Here is a 21,427-nt window from a genome sequence, read left to right on the forward strand (position 1 = left end):
GGGTTAGGGTATGACCGTGGCTCTCTACCTTCTCGGCTACTTCTTTCTTCTCGTGCTGTTCGATTCTTGTAACTGAAATGTCTTTTATGAATCGAAACCATCCGCCTAAAGTGTGCAAAGACCTTTTCTTTTTACTGAGAACGAATGTGTACCAACTAGCCTGCAGGAATCAGTCTACACATACGCCTGTTGTTCTTCCGCAGGCATCTTCTTCACGGAGGGCCCCCACTGGCTGGAGCAGAAGCGCTTCTCGCTGAGGAACATGCGGGACTTCGGGTTCGGCCGCCGCTCTGAGAGGCTGGAGGCGGAGATCGCGGCAGAGCTGCGAGACTTGGTGGAGCTGATCCGCGGGGGCCGCGAGGACCAGGTGCGTCTGTCTATACTGGATGTCTGCCTGTCTAGCTGCCCAGCTACTCAGCTGGGCCCATCTGCTACGACTCTAGTTGAAGCCCAAAGTATTTCAAGTTGGACCTTAACTTTTCCCGGCGAATTGAATGTTCAAATAACTTACGAGTTTGCTGCCGGGTGACGTCGTCAACCACCGCCGATATTTCGACAGGAGCACACCCTGCCATTCTCAAGGGACAACTGCAAGGAAGAAGCAATGTGCTAGGGAATTTAATTCCTCGGTTCACAGAGGAGAAACAAGGAAGATACCACACACAGCACAAGTAACTGTAGTCAACACACAACCAAAGATAACCAACATCAGAAACATCGAAAGTGACTATTAATCAGCAGGTGAGGTAGCACTAATTCTGTACCTCTGTTTTTAGATGAGAGAGAGAGCCTGATTCCAAGCAGATTTCAACAGCTTCCCAATAGCTGGACGTGCAAGTCAGACTCTCCGTGTTGTTGTATTCTACAGGATGACCTGTGTCAAGGCAACGTTCTGCAATAGCGGATTTACTGGGCTGTTGTAAGCGTGTGTGACGCTTATGTTCAACACACCGGTCTTCCACAGTCCTGATTGTCTGACCAATATATGACATGCCACAATTGCAAGGAATACGATAGACACCAGCCTTACGCACACCAAGATCATCTTTTAAGGATGCGAACAGGTCCTTAATCTTATATGGTGGTCGAAAAACACATTTCACATCATATTTCCGCAAAATACAGCCAATCCTGTTGGAAATGCTTCCTGCGTAAGGCAAAAAGGCCGTAGACTTAGGTGCCACTTCGTTGCTATCGTCACTCCCCCGTTGCACAGAAGGCTGATAGCGCAACGCACGTTTGATCTGCCTCTCACTATAACCGTTCTGACGAAAGGTAACTTCGAGATGTGATAGCTCAAGCTGCCAAACTTTCAGGGTCTGAAATAAAGTGGGCCCTGTGAACCAAGGTGCGAAGTACTCCTTCACTCAGAGCTGGATGTTGACAACTATCAGTTCGCAAATACAAGTCAGTGTGAGTAGGCTTCCTATAAACAGAATGTCCCAACGTACCATCAGTCTTCCTTCTGACCAACACATCAAGGAAGGGAAGGCATCCATTCTTTTCCAACTCCATAGTAAAATGAATATTTCGGTGGGTTGAATTCAGGTGTTCCAAAAACCCGTTTAAATTCTCACTACCATGAGGCCAAACAACAAAAGTATCGTCTACAGCCGGCCGGAGTGGCCGTGCGGTTCTAGGCGCTACAGTCTGGAACCGAGCGACTGCTGCGGTCGCAGGTTCGAATCCTGCCTCGGGCATGGATGTGTGTGATGCCCTTAGGTTTAATTAGTTCTAAGTTCTAGGCGACTGATGACCTCAGAAGTTAAGTCGCATAGTGCTCAGAGCCATTTGAACCATTATCGTCTACATACATAAAAACACGGAGGTTTCAAGGTCGCTGACTCCAATGCACGTTCCTCAAAGCCTTCCATAAACAAATTGGCCACAATAGGTGACAACGGGGCTTCCCATTGCAGCTCCATCAGTCTGTTCATAGTACTGACCATTGAATACAAAGTACGTAGAAGTCAGCACATGTTAAAACAAATTTGTTAACTCGACACCAAACTTAACCTCAATCAGAGAGAGGAACGCGAGTGAAAAGAGAAACCACATCAAAACTGACTAAAATATCAGAGTCATTCTAACGCAGTCCCTGCAATCGACGTAAGAAATCTGCAGAGTTCTTAATGTGGTGTTCACACCTACCTACTAGTGGGCTCAACAAACTAGCAAGATGTTTTGCTACACGATATGTCGGAGCACCAATATTAGAAACAATAGGCCTCATTGGGACAGCCTCTTTATGGACGTTAGGGAGGCCATATAATCTATGTGGTACAGCACAGTAAGAATTAAGACTCTTGATAGTCTCCTCCGACAAAGAACTTTTCTTCAGTGCCCATTGCAGTCTGCGGCATTGGTGAGTTCTGGTCAATGGAAGCCAACACAATGGCATGCGTGCCACCAGTCCCACCCACAGAAGACGACGTCGAACATTCGACGCAGGCATGTCCACACCTGTTGCCGCATCCCAACATGGTGTCAACACCGTGCACAAATCAGTTCTATCCTTTACAGTCAGGAGAACGAGATGGCGGCCGTCTCTCGCCCTGTGGTCACATTATCTTATCCAGTACCCTTTCGTCGCTGTGTACTGCCCTCTTATCTCCAGTGATTCCATAGACACCACACTATTGAAGCTGCATGCCATGTATGAGTCACAATGTTACTGAACAACAGATCCACCTTCCACACATCAATCATTCTGCCCCATTTGAATGTTCTCACTAGCCGAAATTCCATGCTGTGCTGTCGACGAAGAATAGTAGCACTTGCTTAAATGCTTTCATGTTGTATGATGACTGCTCACCGAATGAGTGTTGCATAACACTTATCTGCCCGGTCACACAAAAGAGGGCGCTGTTGTCCCTACATGCACGCCACCCAAGTGTTGCAGACCAGTGCTTCTGAGTGTTTCATTTTTTTTAAAAAACAGTAATGTATATCCTTTCCACCTTTCAACTTTACCTTCTTTGCTTAGTACTGGCTTTCCATCTGAGCTCTTGATATTCATAGAGTTGCTTCTCTTTTCTCCAAGGGTCTCTCATTCCGCAGTCACAGGCATGTACAGTTTAGTTCCCAAAGGTGGCATCTATCTTTCCCCTGGTTATGCATGCTTCTACAGCCTTGCATTTGCCCTCTAGCATCCCTGCTTAGCGATTTTTCACTTTCTGCCAATCCCTTTTTTTTTTTACATCTGTATTCCCTTTCGCCTGCTTCATTTTTATATTTTCTCCTTTCATCAGTTAAATTTAATATCTTCTGTTTTGTCCAGATGTTTCTACTAGGCCTTGTCTTTTTACCTATATGATCATCTGCTACCTCCACTATCTCATCTCTAAAAGCTGTGTTCATCTTCTGCTGTACTTCCTTTCTTTGTTTCAGTCAAACGTTTCCTAATGCTCCTTCATAAGCATTCAATAATATCTCTTTCCTTCAGTCCATCAAAGGCACATCTCCTTAAATTCATACCCTCTTCCAGTCTCTGTAGTTCATAAGCAGTAAATTATGGTCAGAGTCCACATCTGCCGTGGTTTCAAAGTCTCTTATCTTACCATTATATAATCAATCTGGAACCTTCCGGTATCTCCAGGTTTCTTCCATGTGTACAGCCTTCTGTCATGATTCTTTAAGCACATGTTATTTACGATTAAACTATGCCTTGCAAAATATTATAGCAGGCGATTTCTCTCTAATTCCTTTCCCGCAGTCCATGTCCTCCTAAAATGTTCGTTTCTCCTCCTTTTCCTACTATGGAATTCTAGTCTCCCATCACAATTAAATTTCCATCTCAATCTAAATAATTTCCTTTACCTCTTCATACATTCTTTCAATCTCATCTTCATCTTCAGAGTTAGCTGGCATATAAACTTGTACTGCTATGAAAGGAGTTGGCTTCATGTATGTTTTCGCTGCAATAATTCACTCACTACGCTGTTCATAGAGCTTATCCGCATTTCTGTTTTCTTATTCATGATTAAGCCTGCTCCTATATGACCTCTATTAGGTTTTATGTTGATAACCCTGTACTGACCCAAGTTGAAGTTTTGTTCTTCCTGCTACTGCACTTCACTAATTCCCACTACATCTAACTTTAACCTGTTTCCCTCTACAAATTCTCCAATCTACACCTACATCTACACCCATACTCCGCAAACCACCTGACGGTGTGTGGCGGAGGGTACCTTGAGTACCTCTATCGGTTCTCCCTTCTATTCCAGGCTCGTTCGTGGAAAGAAGGATTGTCAGTATGCCTCTGTGTGGGCTCTAATCTATCTGATTTTATACTCATGGTCTCTTCGCGAGATATACGTAGGAGGGAGCAATATACTGCTTGACTCCTCAGTGAAGGTATGTTCTCGAAACTTACCCAATTAAGGTAACATTCCACACTCCGACCTGTTGAGTTCTAGTTTTCCTGATGATGACATCTTCCTGAGTAGTTTTTGTAGATCCATCTTAAAGATGTGGATGTGGAACTGTGGCTGATCGGTAACACATAGACAAAGGATACCAACAGCCATAACTCTTCATAAGAATTTTATTAGTCAAGCAATCAGTTTCGATGCTTCATAAGCATCCTCTTCAGGCCCCTTCTGACATACACCTTCTAATAAAGTTGATAGCAGAGTCTATCATTCCTGGGTGTCCAGCCAGGTGCAGTCATATCTGTTGATAGTTGTTGTTGCTCTCATTAACGTGACTTTAGGTTAATGACACCAACTGCTAGCAGCTTTATTAGAAGCTGTATGTCAGAAGGCACCTACACATGACGCTAATGCAGCATTCAGATGGTTGCTTAAATAACAAAATTTCAGGTAGAATTACAGTTTTTGGTATCTTTTTTCTATGAAACCCTCTTGAGTAGCCCTCGACGAGAGATATGAATGGGGACTATTTTACCTCCAGAATCATTAAGCCATACAGTAGAGCTGCAAAGAAAAGTAACGGCTGTAGTTTCCCTTTGCTTTCGGCTGTTCGAAGTACCAGCACAGCATGACCATGTCAGCTAATGTTACATGCCCAGGTAAGTCTTTCTTATGTGTGTTACTATCAGGAAAAACAATCTGGGCGTGTCTCCCACGATTATACAAGTGACGCTCTGTGATGTTTCGGCAGGGGGTGGTGCGGCCGTCGTCAGGAGCGCTTAGCGTGCTGCTGCCGGACGTCCTTTTGCCAGTCTTCGTGAACGCGCTGTTGTCCGTGTACACGGGTGCGCGGTTGCCGCGCTCCGCAGATGCTACGGTGCGCCATCTGGGGCACGCAGCGATGCAGTTCCAGAGATCCAGTGATGCCACGGGAGGCTTCCTCACACTCCATCCCTGGCTGGCGTGGCTGGCACCGCGACTCTCCGGCTACAAGGACAATATCCAGGGCTCCGAGAAGATGCGCCTTTTCCTGGAGGTGAGCACGGCTTCTCCTAGGGGCAGTTTACCCAAACTGCACATTACAGTCCGTTAAAATTACTTGAGAGCTGACGTTTCCCACATGCTGCTACAGTGTTGCCACATCGGTTGCCGGCAACCGCACAGTTTAGGTGACACACAAACATGGTGGGTCACTTCACAAATGCTCTTGAAGTGTAGCTGAATTTAAGAGAACAGTGACTAAACTGCAACAGACGAGTTTTGTAGCCCTGAACTTAAACTCAAGTCCTAAGTTAACCACAACCTAGGTAGAAAACGGTGGTCAACAATCTTCAGCAGCACTAACATCGCTTTGTTCATGGCGATTAAAGCTAGCCTCTAGGACAAACTCAAGACAGGAAAAATTCAGTTTCAGCACGAAAAGCAAATTGTAATTTCTCGCTGTCATTGGTTACCTGGGCCTATTATCACACTAGCTACACAAACTGCTAAGATACCAACCAATAATCAGTGCTCGTTGGCACATGGCTGCAGATTATAGGCGACACAGGTAGATTCCAAAGGAAAAAAGAATCATAGGAAGAAAAGTAGTAAATAAAACGTTAGTATAAAGATTAAAATGTTGTGGCACAGAATTAAGAATAAAAAATTACATTTAAACCAAGTAACTGAATATAAATAATAATCAAACTCTTTTGATTAAATATAGAAATAAAAAATCGCCATAGTTGACGAGATTCGGACCTACAACCCGCTGCACTTCAGGTTACCAAGTTAACTGAGCTATGCCACAACACTGCATGAAGTTCAAAAATGGTTCAAATGGCTCTGAGCACTATGGGACTTAACATCTCAGGTCATCAGTCCCCTAGAACTTAGAACTACTTAAACCTAACTAACCTAAGGACATCACACACAACCATGCCCGAGGCAGGATTCGAACCTGCGACCGTAGCGGTCGCGCGGTTCCAGGCTGAAGCGCCTAGAACCGCTCGGCCACACCGGCCGGCACTGCATGTAGTGCTTATACTAATTAGCACTGTGGCGCTGCAGTCAGAATGATGAGCTGCAGCCTTCAACAATTTGGCTTTACGCAATTACGTGAAAAGCTTATCTAATGTAAGCTGAGCTCTGTGATTATCATAACTGTGTATGAAACGCTCTATCACGTCTTGTGAGGAAGTATCCAATAATGTCTGATTAGTTCTGTATATGAAAAGTATGTATTTAATTAGCATTGTTGTGTGTGTGTGTGTATGTTGTGTTTGGTGTAGTTATCATGTGTGATGAAATACGAAATAAAGTGCCAGACCCATTAGTCGGAATCCAAACACATCAAGAAAGAATGCCGAACAAGGAAGTGGAAGTGAAGTGACCAACTGTCGTGACAGTTCTGAACAGCAAATGGTTCGCAGTTGAAGTTGAGAGCTGTGATTGGAGGAAATTAGTCCAGCACGTAAGGTGTCAACTATCAAATAATTTTAATCAGACTATAGTCGCAGATGCCTACAGTAGTAAACATACATGGCTGCCAACTACTACGGACTGACCGTAAATTGTCATTATTATGGAATTCATAACCTTAATTACAAATTCACAAGAAGTCACTAAAAAATTACAGAAATAGACATTTTTAATCGATGTTTTTAAAAAGTCGAAAAAGATACTTTTCACATTTCGTTAATCATATGCCACTAGAATGTTTTATAGATAGTAAACCTGCCTCCAAATACTAAATGCGTATTTACACTGAGTTCGAAACACGTTCTGCGGCATTCTTCACAACATTGTTTGCGGCTATAGTATGTGTCATGTTGGAAGGTGGCCCTGTTTTCAGCCGTTCTGCGCGTCCCCCACCATTAACTGCTAGTAGCCAATAGCATTCATTCTCTTTCCGAGCGGCTAGCCGCGAGTTACAGACTGGACTGCGAAGATCTCCCTCCCATGTGCTGCGCTGTTGCCTTATCTTGCAACAACGCAGTTTCATTCACAGAGCGACCGAATTATTCATTCTGATGTCGATGTTACTTTCTTGTAGCCGTGTATGTGTGTCTGCAAACGTTTTAGTGTGAGTTCCAAATCAAAATGTCATGTGACGGCAATAAACGTGAAGTTCCTCACAAGCAACTTTAATTAATTGCGTGCCTATGGAGTATCGTCTTAGTCGTGCGACAGGTGTCGTGATTTCCTGTCAGATGTATGTATGTAGTAACCGACGGAAAATCATCCAGTAAAACAGAAGTGACAGAAGCAATATCTGGCATTTGCGAGGAAGTGTTGTAGGCGCTCCTTGTTGCTGATCTAATAAACGATTTAGGAGACAATCTGAAAAGCCCTCTTAGACTGTTTGCAGATGATGCTGTGATTTACCGTCTAATAAAGTCGCCGGAGATTAAAACAAATTAGAAAACCACTTAGAGAAGATATCAGTGCGGTGACAAAAGTGGCAATTGACTCTAAATAATGAAAAGTCTGAAGTCATCCGCATAATCAGTAAAAGGAATCCGCTAAATTCGGTTTACAGGATAAAACACACGATTCTAAAGGCTTTAAACTCAACGAAACGCTTAGGGATTACAATTAAGAATAATTTAAAATGCAACTATCACATGGATAACGTTGTGTAGAAAGCAAACCAAAGACTGCGATTTACTGGTAGAACACTTAGAAAATGCAGCAGGTCCTCTAAAGAGACTACTTACTTACATTGTGGTTTTCCGCCTTCTTCTGGAGGATTACTGTCAGGAGTGGGGTCCACGGCAGATAGAATTGATCGAAAAAGTTCAAAGAAGGGCAGCTCGTTTTGTATTTTCGAAAACTAAGGGAGAGACTGCCACGGATATGACACGCGAATTGGAGTGGCAAAACAATGGCGTTTTTCGTTGTGGCCAAGATTTTCTCATGAAATCTGAGTCGCCAACTTCCTCCTCAGAGTGTGAAAATACTTTTTTGGCGCTCACCTACGTATGGAGGAATGTTCATCACAATAAAATAAGATAAAATAGAGTTCGCAAGGAAGGATACGAATGTTCGTGTTTCCTGCGCGCTGTTCGAGAGGGGAACGGTAGAGAAATAGCTTGAAGGTGGTTCTATGAACGCTCTGCCAGGCATTTAATTGTGAATTGCAGAGTCATCGTGTAGATGTAGATGCCTCACAAGCAGTCGAGGTGGTTTACGTCCCGCATTTATAACTTCAAATTTGAATCTGAAACCGATACTTCTATTTTTGACATATCAAGACTCGAGAACGAACTGCAGAAGCACGTGTCGGCAAGAGAACTGTACAGAGAATAGTAAACAAAAGTATCGGAGCCGTACACAGGATGGTGAACAAAAGTGTGCGAGCTGTAAAAAACTCAGGAAATTTTGTTTTCATGCCACCTGAAAATCATCGAAATCGCAAGAAGGTTGTAACACAAACAGATGGTTTTGAAAACGATGTTTTAAAGTGCTCCATGTTTAAAATGTATATAAGAAGGTAATACCCAACATCAGAAAAACTTATTACAGTTATTCATGGGCAAAGTGGATTCAAATGTAGCGCTTCGTCATGGAAGGAATTTTAAGTACGTTGGTTTTAACATTTTAGGAAGAGAGTTTTTAATTGAAAGAAGTGACATAGAAGCAGCACGAAGCATGTCCGTTATAAAGATGCACTATACAAGAGAAGGAGGCAGTTCTACAGTGTATTACCTTGATCAAACATGGGTGAATCAGAATCGTTCCATGAATGCCTGCTGGAAAATGAGTGACGGTACTGGCGATTTTAAAGTTCCTTTAGGAAAAGGTTCTCGGATACTTATTTTGCATGCTCTTCTTCTGATTTGGTTCCTGACAGAAAACTTGTATTTACACTACTGGCCATTAAAATTGTTACACCACGAAGATGACGTGCTACAAACGCGAAATTTAACCGACAGGAAGAAGATGCTGTGATACGCAAATGATTAGCTTTTCAGAGCATTCACACAAGGTTGGCGTCGGTGGCGACACCTACAACGTGCTGACATGAGGAAAGTTTGCAACCAATTTCTCATACACAAACAGCAGTTGAACGGCGTTGCCTGGTGAAACACTGTTGTGATGCCTCGTGTAAGGAGAAATGCGTACCATCACGTTTCCGACTTTGCTAAAGGTCGGATTGTAGCCTATCGCGATTGCGGTTTATCGTATCGCGACATTGCTGCTCGCGTTGGTCGAGATCCAATGACTGTTAGCAGAATATGGAATCGGTGGGTTCAGGACGGTAGTACGGAACGCCGTGCTGGATCCCAACGGCTTCGTATCACTAGCGGTCGAGACGACAGGATCTTATCCGCATGGCTATAACGGATCGTCCAGCCACGTCTCGATCCCTGATTCAACAGATGGGGACGTTTGCAAGACAACAACCATCTGCACGAACAGTTCGATGACGTTTGCAGGAGCATGGACTATTAGCTCGGAGACCATGGCTGTGGTTACCCTTGACGCTGCATCACAGACAGGAGCGCCTGCGATGGTGTACTCAACGACGAACCTGGGTGCACGAATGGCAAAACGTCAGTTTTTCGGATGAATCCAGGTTCTGTTTACAGCATCATGATGGTCGCATCCGTGTTCTGCGACATCGCTGTGAACGCACATTGGAAGCGTGTATTCGTCACCCGACGTGATGGTATGGGGTGCCATTGGTTACACGTCTCGGTCACCTCTTGTTCGCATTGACGGCACTTTGAACAGTGGGCGTTACATTTCAGATGTGTTACAACCCGTGCCTCTACCCTTCATTCGATTCCTGCGAAACCCTACATTTTAGCAGGATAATGCACGACCGCATGTTGCAGGTCGTGTACGGGCTTTTCTGGATACAAAAAGTGTTCGACTGCTGCCTTGGCCAGCACATTCTCCAGATCTCTCACCAATTGTCAACGTCTGGTCAATGTTGGCCGAGCAACTGGCTCGTCACAATACGCCAGTCACTACTCTTGATGAACTGTGGCATCGTGTTGAAGCTGTATGGGCAGCTGTACCTGTACACGCCATCCAAGCTCTGACTGAATTACCAAGCGTATCAAGGCCGTTATTACGGCCAGAGGTGGTTGTTCTGGGTATTGATTTCTCAGGATCTATGCACCCAAATTGCGTGAAAATGTAATGACATGTCAGTTCTAGTATAATATATTTGTCCAATGAATATCCGTTTATCATCTGCGTTTCTTTTTGGTGCAGCAATTTTAATGGCCAGTAGTGTAGATGTAAGGAAAAGTGTAGTGACAACCATTTACAATTTGAACTAGTTTTAATATGGTAACAAAAATAAATATATGATTAACTAAATTATGTTCTATATTTAGGGTCGAGAAATGTCTGATATATAATGTTTAAAGGCCTAAATAACGCTTCTAATGTTAAAATTCTCCAGGACGTTGGGGGGGGGGGGGGGGGGGGGGGCGCCGATCTCCTTCCTTATCTGTTACATGATTACTGACAATCTCTTCTCAACGTTGGCAGCTATGAGCATAGCAAACATCTCAGGATAACTTCAGTGCTTTACTTGAAACTCGAAATCTTAATTTTAAAAAAAATCCTTTAAAAGAGAACTTTGGTGATGTGTTTGAGTGGCTAACTAACATTTGAAACTCTCTAGCATACCAAAACTGTATCCCAACCTGGGATTAGAACCTGCAACCTTGCCTTTTGCGGGTAATGACTCTGAGCCAACACACAATTCCCCATCACGACTTTATTTACAGTAGTGAGTAGTACCTGGATCGCTCAGCCGGGAAGACAAGCTTCTGTATTTGACTTCTGGCCAAGCACACAGTTTCAAACTGCTAGGAACTTGCAAAACAAAGCACATTCCAGTGCAGAGTGGAATATTCATTCCTCTAACAGACTTTTATTTAAAAGCAGGTAATAATTATCCATTGTTGAATCACTAGTTTGTTCAGTATATCTGAATATTTATTTTTGGCTCCATATCTGCGATATTTTGTCATCTGACGGAGCCTGTGTTTTATTTTACCATTTTTCTCATTATGGCGTATGTGTAATTTGTATGTTTCATTTTTATGCAGCAACATATCGAAGAGCACAAGCAGACTTACTCCGATGACTACATGCGGGACTTCATTGACTCCTACCTCCGGGAAATTGGGGAACGGGGGAAAACTGGAGAACCGACAATGTTTACCTGTAAGTTGGGTCAGTTTTGATATAATGCTGCTTGGTGACATCTCAACAAATAGTAGTTTATTAGCTCACTTGTTTAAAAATACATAGAAGTTGAGAGAACGTGAAAATTCCAGATAGAAATATCAACAATGTAGGAACAGACAGATTGCTATTTACCATAACGAAGCATACATGTCTTTTAATTCTGCCTGTCTGCGACTTAACGTGTCTTCCTTATGGTAAGTACCAATCTGCCTTTTCCTACATTGTAGAAGTTATTATGACAACTGATTTAGACTACAATTTAAGCAAGGCAAATTCATTCATAATTGCATTGTTTGGTGTAGCATACCGTGATTCCGTCAAACATGCTATAAGACAAGTTGACAGTATTATGAAAAGGGCAGATTGGTACTTGCCACATAGTCGTTAGCAGAATGTTGAGTCGCAGACAGACACACCAGACTGCTAAACAAATAAGCTTTCGTCCGAAATTTCTTCTTCTGGAGTCACACACACACACACACACACACACACACACACACACACACACACACACACACGACCACTGTCTCTGGCCCGCGAGGCCTCGGCTTTAAAAAATGCTGCATTTGCATGGCCCCTGTGCATTGCATTTTTTTAACATCAACTCGACGAATCTATTACTCAGTGAACAGTGTATAAGTGAAGTTGTTGTAACAGTGTTCAATAAAATAAATGAAGACATAGAAAATATTCAAATTTTATTTCTGTATTTTTTGTAGTTTCAAATGGACTAATTGCTCTTTTTTATATTTTATTTATTGTTGTGTAGTCCAAAAGTAATACCTTAATTTACATAACAAAAATACGTTTTTCATTTAGACCACATCAAAACCTGGAATAAAACTTAGCAGTTCCCAGAATCGAAAAAGAAAAATGAAGCAAAAAACAGAAGCTCAGAAAGACAGAATAACAATGGGATCATATTTAGTAAAAAAAAACGCAAAAAGAAAAGCCAGACGATAGGAAGAATAAAGAAGTAAAATCAAGACTCAGAATCGGATTCAGGTTTAGTATTGCTGCTGTTAAATTTTTGTGGTAACACATCACAACAAACCAGAGAGTTAGAAGATCATGAACAGACCTGTAGCAAACCGTATATATTCTGTACTGAGTAACGAATACTTTGCCTAACTCGAAGTACTAAATCGTTACTCATAAATATACTCTGTTTACGCGCATTATCGGTACAATCTCTGTAACAGGCACCAATATGGGGTATGCTTATATTGGAAAGTGGCTGTGGTGATCGTACTCACGATTCCACAGAGCACCACATTACAATCGATAAGGCACGCTCATAACACACCGTAGCACAGCAGCTGTTTGGGTTGGCTGCATGAACTACACCGTAGTCCGCCAGGGCCCGCAGCTGCCAACCCATGAGCATCAAGTGTGTGGTTAGCGATTGGTCGATGCCTCGTTAAATACTGGAACACTGAAGTACAGGGGATGCAGCTGCCACCCATGAGCATCAAGTGTGTGGTTAGCGATTAGTCGATGCCTTGTTAAATATCGGAACACTTAACTACAGGGGCCGCAGCTGCCAACCCATGGGCATCAAGTGTGTCGCTAGGGATTGGTCGATGCCTCGTTAAATACCAGAACACTGAACTACATGGGGCTGCAGCTGCCAACCCATGACCATCAAGTGTGTGGTTAGTGATTGGTCGATGCCTCGTTAAATACCGGAACACTGAAGCACAGGGGCTGCAGCTGCCAACCCATGAGCATCAAGTGTGTGGTTACCGATTGGTCGATGCCTCGTTAAATACTGGAACACTGAAGTACAGGGGATGCAGCTGCCACCCATGAGCATCAAGTGTGTGGTTAGCGATTAGTCGATGCCTTGTTAAATATCGGAACACTTAACTACAGGGGCCGCAGCTGCCAACCCAAGGGCATCAAGTGTGTGGCTAGGGATTGGTCGATGCCTCGTTAAATACCAGAACACTGAACTACATGGGGCTGCAGCTGCCAACCCATGAGCATCAAGTGTGTGGTTAGTGATTGGTCGATGCCTCGTTAAATACCGGAACACTGAAGCACAGGGGCTGCAGCTGCCAACCCATGAGCATCAAGTGTGTGGTTAGCGATTGGTCGATGCCTCGTTAAATACTGGAACACTGAAGTACAGGGGATGCAGCTGCCACCCATGAGCATCAAGTGTGTGGTTAGCGATTAGTCGATGCCTTGTTAAATATCGGAACACTTAACTACAGGGGCCGCAGCTGCCAACCCATGGGCATCAAGTGTGTGGCTAGGGATTGGTCGATGCCTCGTTAAATACCAGAACACTGAACTACATGGGGCTGCAGCTGCCAACCCATGAGCATCAAGAGTGTGGTTAGTGATTGGTCGATGCCTCGTTAAATACCGGAACACTGAAGTACAGGGGCTGCAGCTGCCAACCCATGAGCATCAAGTGTGTGGTTAGCGATTGGTCGATGCCTCGTTAAATACTGGAACACTGAAGTACAGGGGATGCAGCTGCCACCCATGAGCATCAAGTGTGTGGTTAGCGATTAGTCGATGCCTTGTTAAATATCGGAACACTTAACTACAGGGGCCGCAGCTGCCAACCCATGGGCATCAAGTGTGTGGCTAGGAATTGGTCGATGCCTCGTTAAATACCAGAACACTGAACTACATGGGGCTGCAACTGCCAACCCATGAGCATCAAGTGTGTGGTTAGTGATTGGTCGATGCCTCGTTAAATACCGGAACACTGAAGCACAGGGGCTGCAGCTGCCAACCCATGAGCATCAAGTGTGTGGTTAGCGATTGGTCGATGCCTCGTTAAATACTGGAACACTGAAGTACAGGGGATGCAGCTGCCACCCATAAGCATCAAGTGTGTGGTTAGCGATTAGTCGATGCCTCGTTAAATATCGGAACACTTAACTACAGGGGCCACAGCTGCCAACCCATGGGCATCAAGTGTGTGGCTAGGGATTGGTCGATGCCTCGTTAAATACCAGAACACTGAACTACATGGGGCTGCAGCTGCCAACCCATGAGCATCAAGTGTGTGGTTAGTGATTGGTCGATGCCTCGTTAAATACCGGAACACTGAAGCACAGGGGCTGCAGCTGCCAACCCATGAGCATCAAGTGTGTGGTTAGCGATTGGTCGATGCCTCGTTAAATACTGGAACACTGAAGTACAGGGGATGAAGCTGCCACCCATGAGCATCAAGTGTGTGGTTAGCGATTGGTCGATGCCTTGTTAAATATCGGAACACTTAACTACAGGGGCCGCAGCTGCCAACCCATGGGCATCAAGTGTGTGGCTAGGGATTGGTCGATGCCTCGTTAAATACCAGAACACTAAACTACATGGGGCTGCAGCTGCCAACCCATGAGCATCAAGTGTGTGGTTAGTGATTGGTCGATGCCTCGTTAAATACCGGAACACTGAAGCACAGGGGCTGCAGCTGCCAACCCATGAGCATCAAGTGTGTGGTTAGCGATTGGTCGATGCCTCGTTAAATACTGGAACACTGAAGTACAGGGGATGCAGCTGCCACCCATGAGCATCAAGTGTGTGGTTAGCGATTAGTCGATGCCTTGTTAAATATCGGAACACTTAACTACAGGGGCCGCAGCTGCCAACCCATGGGCATCAAGTGTGTGGCTAGGGATTGGTCGATGCCTCGTTAAATACCAGAACACTGAACTACATGGGGCTGCAGCTGCCAACCCATGAGCATCAAGTGTGTGGTTAGTGATTGGTCGATGCCTCGTTAAATACCGGAACACTGAAGTACAGGGGATGCAGCTGCCACCCATGAGCATCAAGTGTGTGGTTAGCGATTAGTCGATGCCTCGTTAAATACTGGAACACTGAAGCACAGGGGCTGCAGCTGCCAACCCATGAGCATCAAGTGTGTGGTTAGCGATTGGTCAATGCCTCGTTAAATATTGGAGCACTGAACTACAGGGGCCGCAGCTGCCAACCCATGAGCATCAAGTGTGTGGTTAGCGATTGGTCGATGCCTCGTTAAATACTGGAACACTGAAGTACAGGGGATGCAACTGCCACCCATGAGCATCAAGTGTGTCGTTAGCGATTAGTCGATGCCTTGTTAAATATCGGAACACTTAACTACAGGGGCCGCAGCTGCCAACCCATGGGCATCAAGTGTGTGGCTAGGGATTGGTCGATGCCTCGTTAAATACCAGAACACTGAACTACATGGGGCTGCAGCTGCCAACCCATGAGCATCAAGTGTGTGGTTAGTGATTGGTCGATGCCTCATTAAATACCGGAACACTGAAGCACAGGGGCTGCAGCTGCCAACCCATGAGCATCAAGTGTGTGGTTAGCGATTGGTCAATGCCTCGTTAAATATTGGAGCACTGAACTACAGGGGCCGCAGCTGCCAACCCATGAGCATCAAGTGTGTGGTTAGCGATTGGTCGATGCCTCGTTAAATACTGGAACACTGAAGTACAGGGGATGCAGCTGCCACCCATGAGCATCAAGTGTGTGGTTAGTGATTGGTCGATGCCTCGTTAAATACCGGAACACTGAAGTACAGGGGATGCAGCTGCCACCCATGATCATCAAGTGTGTGGTTAGCGATTAGTCGATGCCTCGTTAAATATCGGAACACTTAACTACAGGGGCCACAGCTGCCAACCCATGGGCATCAAGTGTGTGGCTAGGGATTGGTCGATGCCTCGTTAAATACCAGAACACTGAACTACTTGGGGCTGCAGCTGCCAACCCACGAGCATCAAGTGTGTGGTTAGTGATTGGTCAATGCCTCGTTAAATACCGGAACACTGAAGCACAGGGGCTGCAGCTGCCAACCCATGAGCATCAAGTGTGTGGTTAGCGATTGGTCGATGCCTCGTTAAATACTGGAACACTGAAGTACAGGGGATGCAGCTGCCACCCATGAGCATCAAGTGTGTGGTTAGCGATTAGTCGATGCCTCGTTAAATATCGGAACACTTAACTACAGGGGCCGCAGCTGCCAACCCATGGGCATCAAGTGTGTGGCTAGGGATTGGTCGATGCCTCATTAAATACCAGAACACTGAACTACATGGGGCTGCAGCTGCCAACCCATGAGCATCAAGTGTGTGGTTAGTGATTGGTCGATGCCTCGTTAAATACCGGAACACTGAAGCACAGGGGCTGCAGCTGCCAACCCATGAGCATCAAGTGTGTGGTTAGCGATTGGTCGATGCCTCGTTAAATACTGGAACACTGAAGTACAGGGGATGCAGCTGCCACCCATGAGCATCAAGTGTGTGGTTAGCGATTAGTCGATGCCTCGTTAAATATCGGAACACTTAACTACAGGGGCCGCAGCTGCCAACCCATGGGCACCACATTACAATCGATAAGGCACGCTCATAACACACCGTAGCACAGCAGCTATTTGGGTTGGCTGCATGAACTACACCGTAGTCCGCCAGGGCCCGCAGCTGCCAACCCATGAGCATCAAGTGTGTGGTTAGCGATTGGTCGATGCCTCGTTAAATACTGGAACACTGAAGTACAGGGGATGCAGCTGCCACCCATGAGCATCAAGTGTGTGGTTAGCGATTAGTCGATGCCTTGTTAAATATCGGAACACTTAACTACAGGGGCCGCAGCTGCCAACCCATGGGCATCAAGTGTGTGGCTAGGGATTGGTCGATGCCTCGTTAAATACCAGAACACTGAACTACATGGGGCTGCAGCTGCCAACCCATGAGCATCATGTGTGTGGTTAGTGATTGGTCGATGCCTCGTTAAATACCGGAACACTGAAGCACAGGGGCTGCAGCTGCCAACCCATGAGCATCAAGTGTGTGGTTAGCGATTAGTCGATGCCTCGTTAAATACTGGAACACTGAAGTACAGGGGATGCAGCTGCCAACCCATGAGCATCAAGTGTGTGGTTAGCGATTAGTCGATGCCTCGTTAAATATCGGAACACTTAACTACAGGGGCCGCAGCTGCCAACCCATGGGCATCAAGTGTGTGGCTAGGGATTCGTCGATGCCTCGTTAAATACCAGAACACTGAACTACATAGGGCTGCAGCTGCCAACCCATGAGCATCAAGTGTGTGGTTAGTGATTGGTCGATGCCTCATTAAATACCGGAACACTGAAGCACAGGGGCTGCAGCTGCCAACCCATGAGCATCAAGTGTGTGGTTAGCGATTGGTCAATGCCTCGTTAAATATTGGAGCACTGAACTACAGGGGCCGCAGCTGCCAACCCATGAGCATCAAGTGTGTGGTTAGCGATTGGTCAATGCCTCGTTAAATATTGGAGCACTGAACTACAGGGGCCGCAGCTGCCAACCCATGAGCATCAAGTGTGTGGTTAGCGATTAGTCGATGCCTCGTTAAATATCAGAACACTTAACTACAGGGGCTGCAGCTGCCAACCCATGAGCATCAAGTGTGTGGTTAGCGATTGGTCAATGCCTCGTTAAATGTTGGAGCACTGAACTACAGGGGCCGCAGCTGCCAACCCATGAGCATCAAGTGTGTGGTTAGCGATTAGTCGATGCCTCGTTAAATATCAGAACACTTAACTACAGGGGCTGCAGCTGCCAACCCATGAGCATCAAGTGTGTGGTTAGCGATTGGTCAATGCCTCGTTAAATATTGGAGCACTGAACTACAGGGGCTGCAGCTGCCAACCCATGAGCATCAAGTGTGTGGTTAGCGATTGGTCAATGCCTCGTTAAATACTGGAACACTGAACTACAGGGGCCGCAGCTGCCAACCCATGAGCATCAAGTGTGTGGTTAGTGATTGGTCAATGCCTCGTTAAATATTGGAACACTTAACTACAAGGGCCGCAGCTGCCAACCCATGAGCATCAAGTGTGTGGTTAGCGATTGGTCGATGCCTCGTTAAATACTGGAACACTGAAGTACAGGGGATGCAGCTGCCACCCATGAGCATCAAGTGTGTGGTTAGCGATTAGTCGATGCCTCGTTAAATATCAGAACACTTAACTACAGGGGCCGCAGTTGCCAACCCATGAGCATCAAGTGTGTGGTTAGCGATTGGTCATTGCCTCGTTAAATATTGGAGCACTGAACTACAGGGGCTGCAGCTGCCAACCCATGAGCATCAAGTGTGTGGTTAGCGATTGGTCAATGCCTCGTTAAATATTGGAGCACTGAACTACAGGGGCTGCAGCTGCCAACCCATGAGCATCAAGTGTGTGGTTAGCGATTGGTCAATGCCTCGTTAAATACTGGAACACTGAACTACAGGGGCCACAGCTGCCAACCCATGAGCATCAAGTGTGTGGTTAGTGATTGGTCAATGCCTCGTTAAATATTGGAACACTTAACTACAAGGGCTGCAGCTGCCAACCCATGAGCATCAAGTGTGTGGTTAGCGATTGGTCAATGCCTCGTTAAATATTGGAGCACTGAACTACAGGGGCCGCAGCTGCCAACCCATGAGCATCAAGTGTGTGGTTAGTGATTGGTCAATGCCTCGTTAAATATTGGCACACTTAACTACAAGGGCCGCAGCTGCCAACCCATGAGCATCAAGTGTGTGGTTAGCGATTGGTCAATGCCTCGTTAAATATTGGAGCACTGAACTACAGGGGCCGCAGCTGCCAACCCATGAGCATCAAGTGTGTGGTTAGTGATTGGTCAATGCCTCGTTAAATATTGGAACACTTAACTACAAGGGCCGCAGCTGCCAACCCATGAGCATCAAGTGTGTGGTTAGTGATTGTCAATGCCTCGTTAAATACTGGAACACTGAACTACAGGGGCCGCAGCTGCCAACCCATGAGCATCAAGTGTGTGGTTAGTGATTGGTCAATGCCTCGTTAAATATTGGAACACTTAACTACAAGGGCCGCAGCTGCCAACCCATGAGCATCAAGTGTGTGGTTAGTGATTGGTCAATGCCTCGTTAAATATTGGAACACTTAACTACAAGGGCCGCAGCTGCCAACCCATGAGCATCAAGTGTGTGGTTAGCGATTGGTCAATGCCTCGTTAAATACTGGAACACTGAACTACAGGGGCCGCAGCTGCCAACCCATGAGCATCAAGTGTGTGGTTAGTGATTGGTCAATGCCTCGATAAATATTGGAACACTTAACTACAAGGGCCGCAACTGCCAACCCATGAGCATCAAGTGTGTGGTTAGTGATTGGTCAATGCCTCTTTAAATATTGGAACACTTAACTACAAGGGCCGCAGCTGCCAACCCATGAGCATCAAGTGTGTGGTTAGCGATTGGTCGATGCCTCGTTAAATACTGGAACACTGAAGTACAGGGGATGCAGCTGCCACCCATGAGCATCAAGTGTGTGGTTAGCGATTAGTCGATGCCTCGTTAAATATCAGAACACTTAACTACAGGGGCCGCAGTTGCCAACCCATGAGCATCAAGTGTGTGGTTAGCGATTGGTCAATGCCTCGTTAAATATTGGAGCACTGAACTACAGGGGCTGCAGCTGCCAACCCATGAGCATCAAGTGTGTGGTTAGCGATTGGTCAATGCCTCGTTAAATATTGGAGCACTGAACTACAGGGGCTGCAGCTGCCAACCCATGAGCATCAAGTGTGTGGTCAGCGATTGGTCAATGCCTCGTTAAATACTGGAACACTGAACTACAGGGGCCGCAGCTGCCAACCCATGAGCATCAAGTGTGTGGTTAGTGATTGGTCAATGCCTCGTTAAATATTGGAACACTTAACTACAAGGGCCGCAGCTGCCAACCCATGAGCATCAAGTGTGTGGTTAGTGATTGGTCAATGCCTCGTTAAATATTGGAACACTTAACTACAAGGGCCGCAGCTGCCAACCCATGAGCATCAAGTGTGTGGTTAGTGATTGGTCAATGCCTCGTTAAATATTGGAACACTTAACTACAAGGGCCGCAGCTGCCAACGCATGAGCATCAAGTGTGTGGTTAGTGATTGGTCAATGCCTCGTTAAATATTGGAACACTTAACTACAAGGGCCGCAGCTGCCAACCCATGAGCATCAAGTGTGTGATTAGCGAGTGGTCGATGCCTCGTTAAATACTGGAACACTGAAGTACAGGGGATGCAGCTGCCACCCATGAGCATCAAGTGTGTGGTTAGCGATTAGTCGATGCCTCGTTAAATATCAGAACACTTAACTACAGGGGCCGCAGTTGCCAACCCATGAGCATCAAGTGTGTGGTTAGCGATTGGTCAATGCCTCGTTAAATATTGGAGCACTGAACTACAGGGGCTGCAGCTGCCAACCCATGAGCATCAAGTGTGTGGTTAGCGATTGGTCAATGCCTCGTTAAATATTGGAGCACTGAACTACAGGGGCCGCAGCTGCCAACCCATGAGCATCAAGTGTGTGGTTAGCGATTAGTCGATGCCTCGTTAAATATCAGAACACTTAACTACAGGGGCTGCAGCTGCCAACCCATGAGCATCAAGTGTGTGGTTAGCGATTGGTCAATGCCTCGTTAAATATTGGAGCACTGAACTACAGGGGCTGCAGCTGCCAACCCATGAGCATCAAGTGTGTGGTTAGCGATTGGTCAATGCCTCGTTAAATACTGGAACACTGAACTACAGGGGCCGCAGCTGCCAAACCATGAGGATCAAGTGCGTGGTTAGTGATTGGTCAATGCCTCGTTAAATATTGGAACACTTAACTACAAGGGCCGCAGCTGCCAACCCATGAGCATCAAGTGTGTGGTTAGCGATTGGTCGATGCCTCGTTAAATATCAGAACACTTAACTACAGGGGCCGCAGTTGCCAACCCATGAGCATCAAGTGTTTGGTTATCGATTGGTCGATGCCTTGTTATATACCGAAGCACTGAACTACAGCAGACAGTTCTCTTCTTTGGCTGAGTCGTGTACAGTCTCCAG

General features: G+C 45.8%; 1 protein-coding gene across 1 annotated transcript in view; it reads left to right on the plus strand.

Moving 5' to 3' along the window:
* Window positions 1-21,427, plus strand: part of LOC124718788 (probable cytochrome P450 304a1) — a 125,287-nt gene that overhangs the window by 59,622 nt on the left and 44,238 nt on the right. The window contains exons 3-5 of the mRNA XM_047244396.1: window positions 204-367; window positions 5,125-5,409; window positions 11,432-11,549. Of these exons, the coding sequence (XP_047100352.1) occupies window positions 204-367; window positions 5,125-5,409; window positions 11,432-11,549 (567 nt within the window). The remainder of the gene's footprint in view (window positions 1-203; window positions 368-5,124; window positions 5,410-11,431; window positions 11,550-21,427) is intronic.

Source organism: Schistocerca piceifrons, chromosome 10 (assembly GCF_021461385.2).
Source record: "Schistocerca piceifrons isolate TAMUIC-IGC-003096 chromosome 10, iqSchPice1.1, whole genome shotgun sequence".
NCBI classification, from domain to species: domain Eukaryota; kingdom Metazoa; phylum Arthropoda; class Insecta; order Orthoptera; family Acrididae; genus Schistocerca; species Schistocerca piceifrons.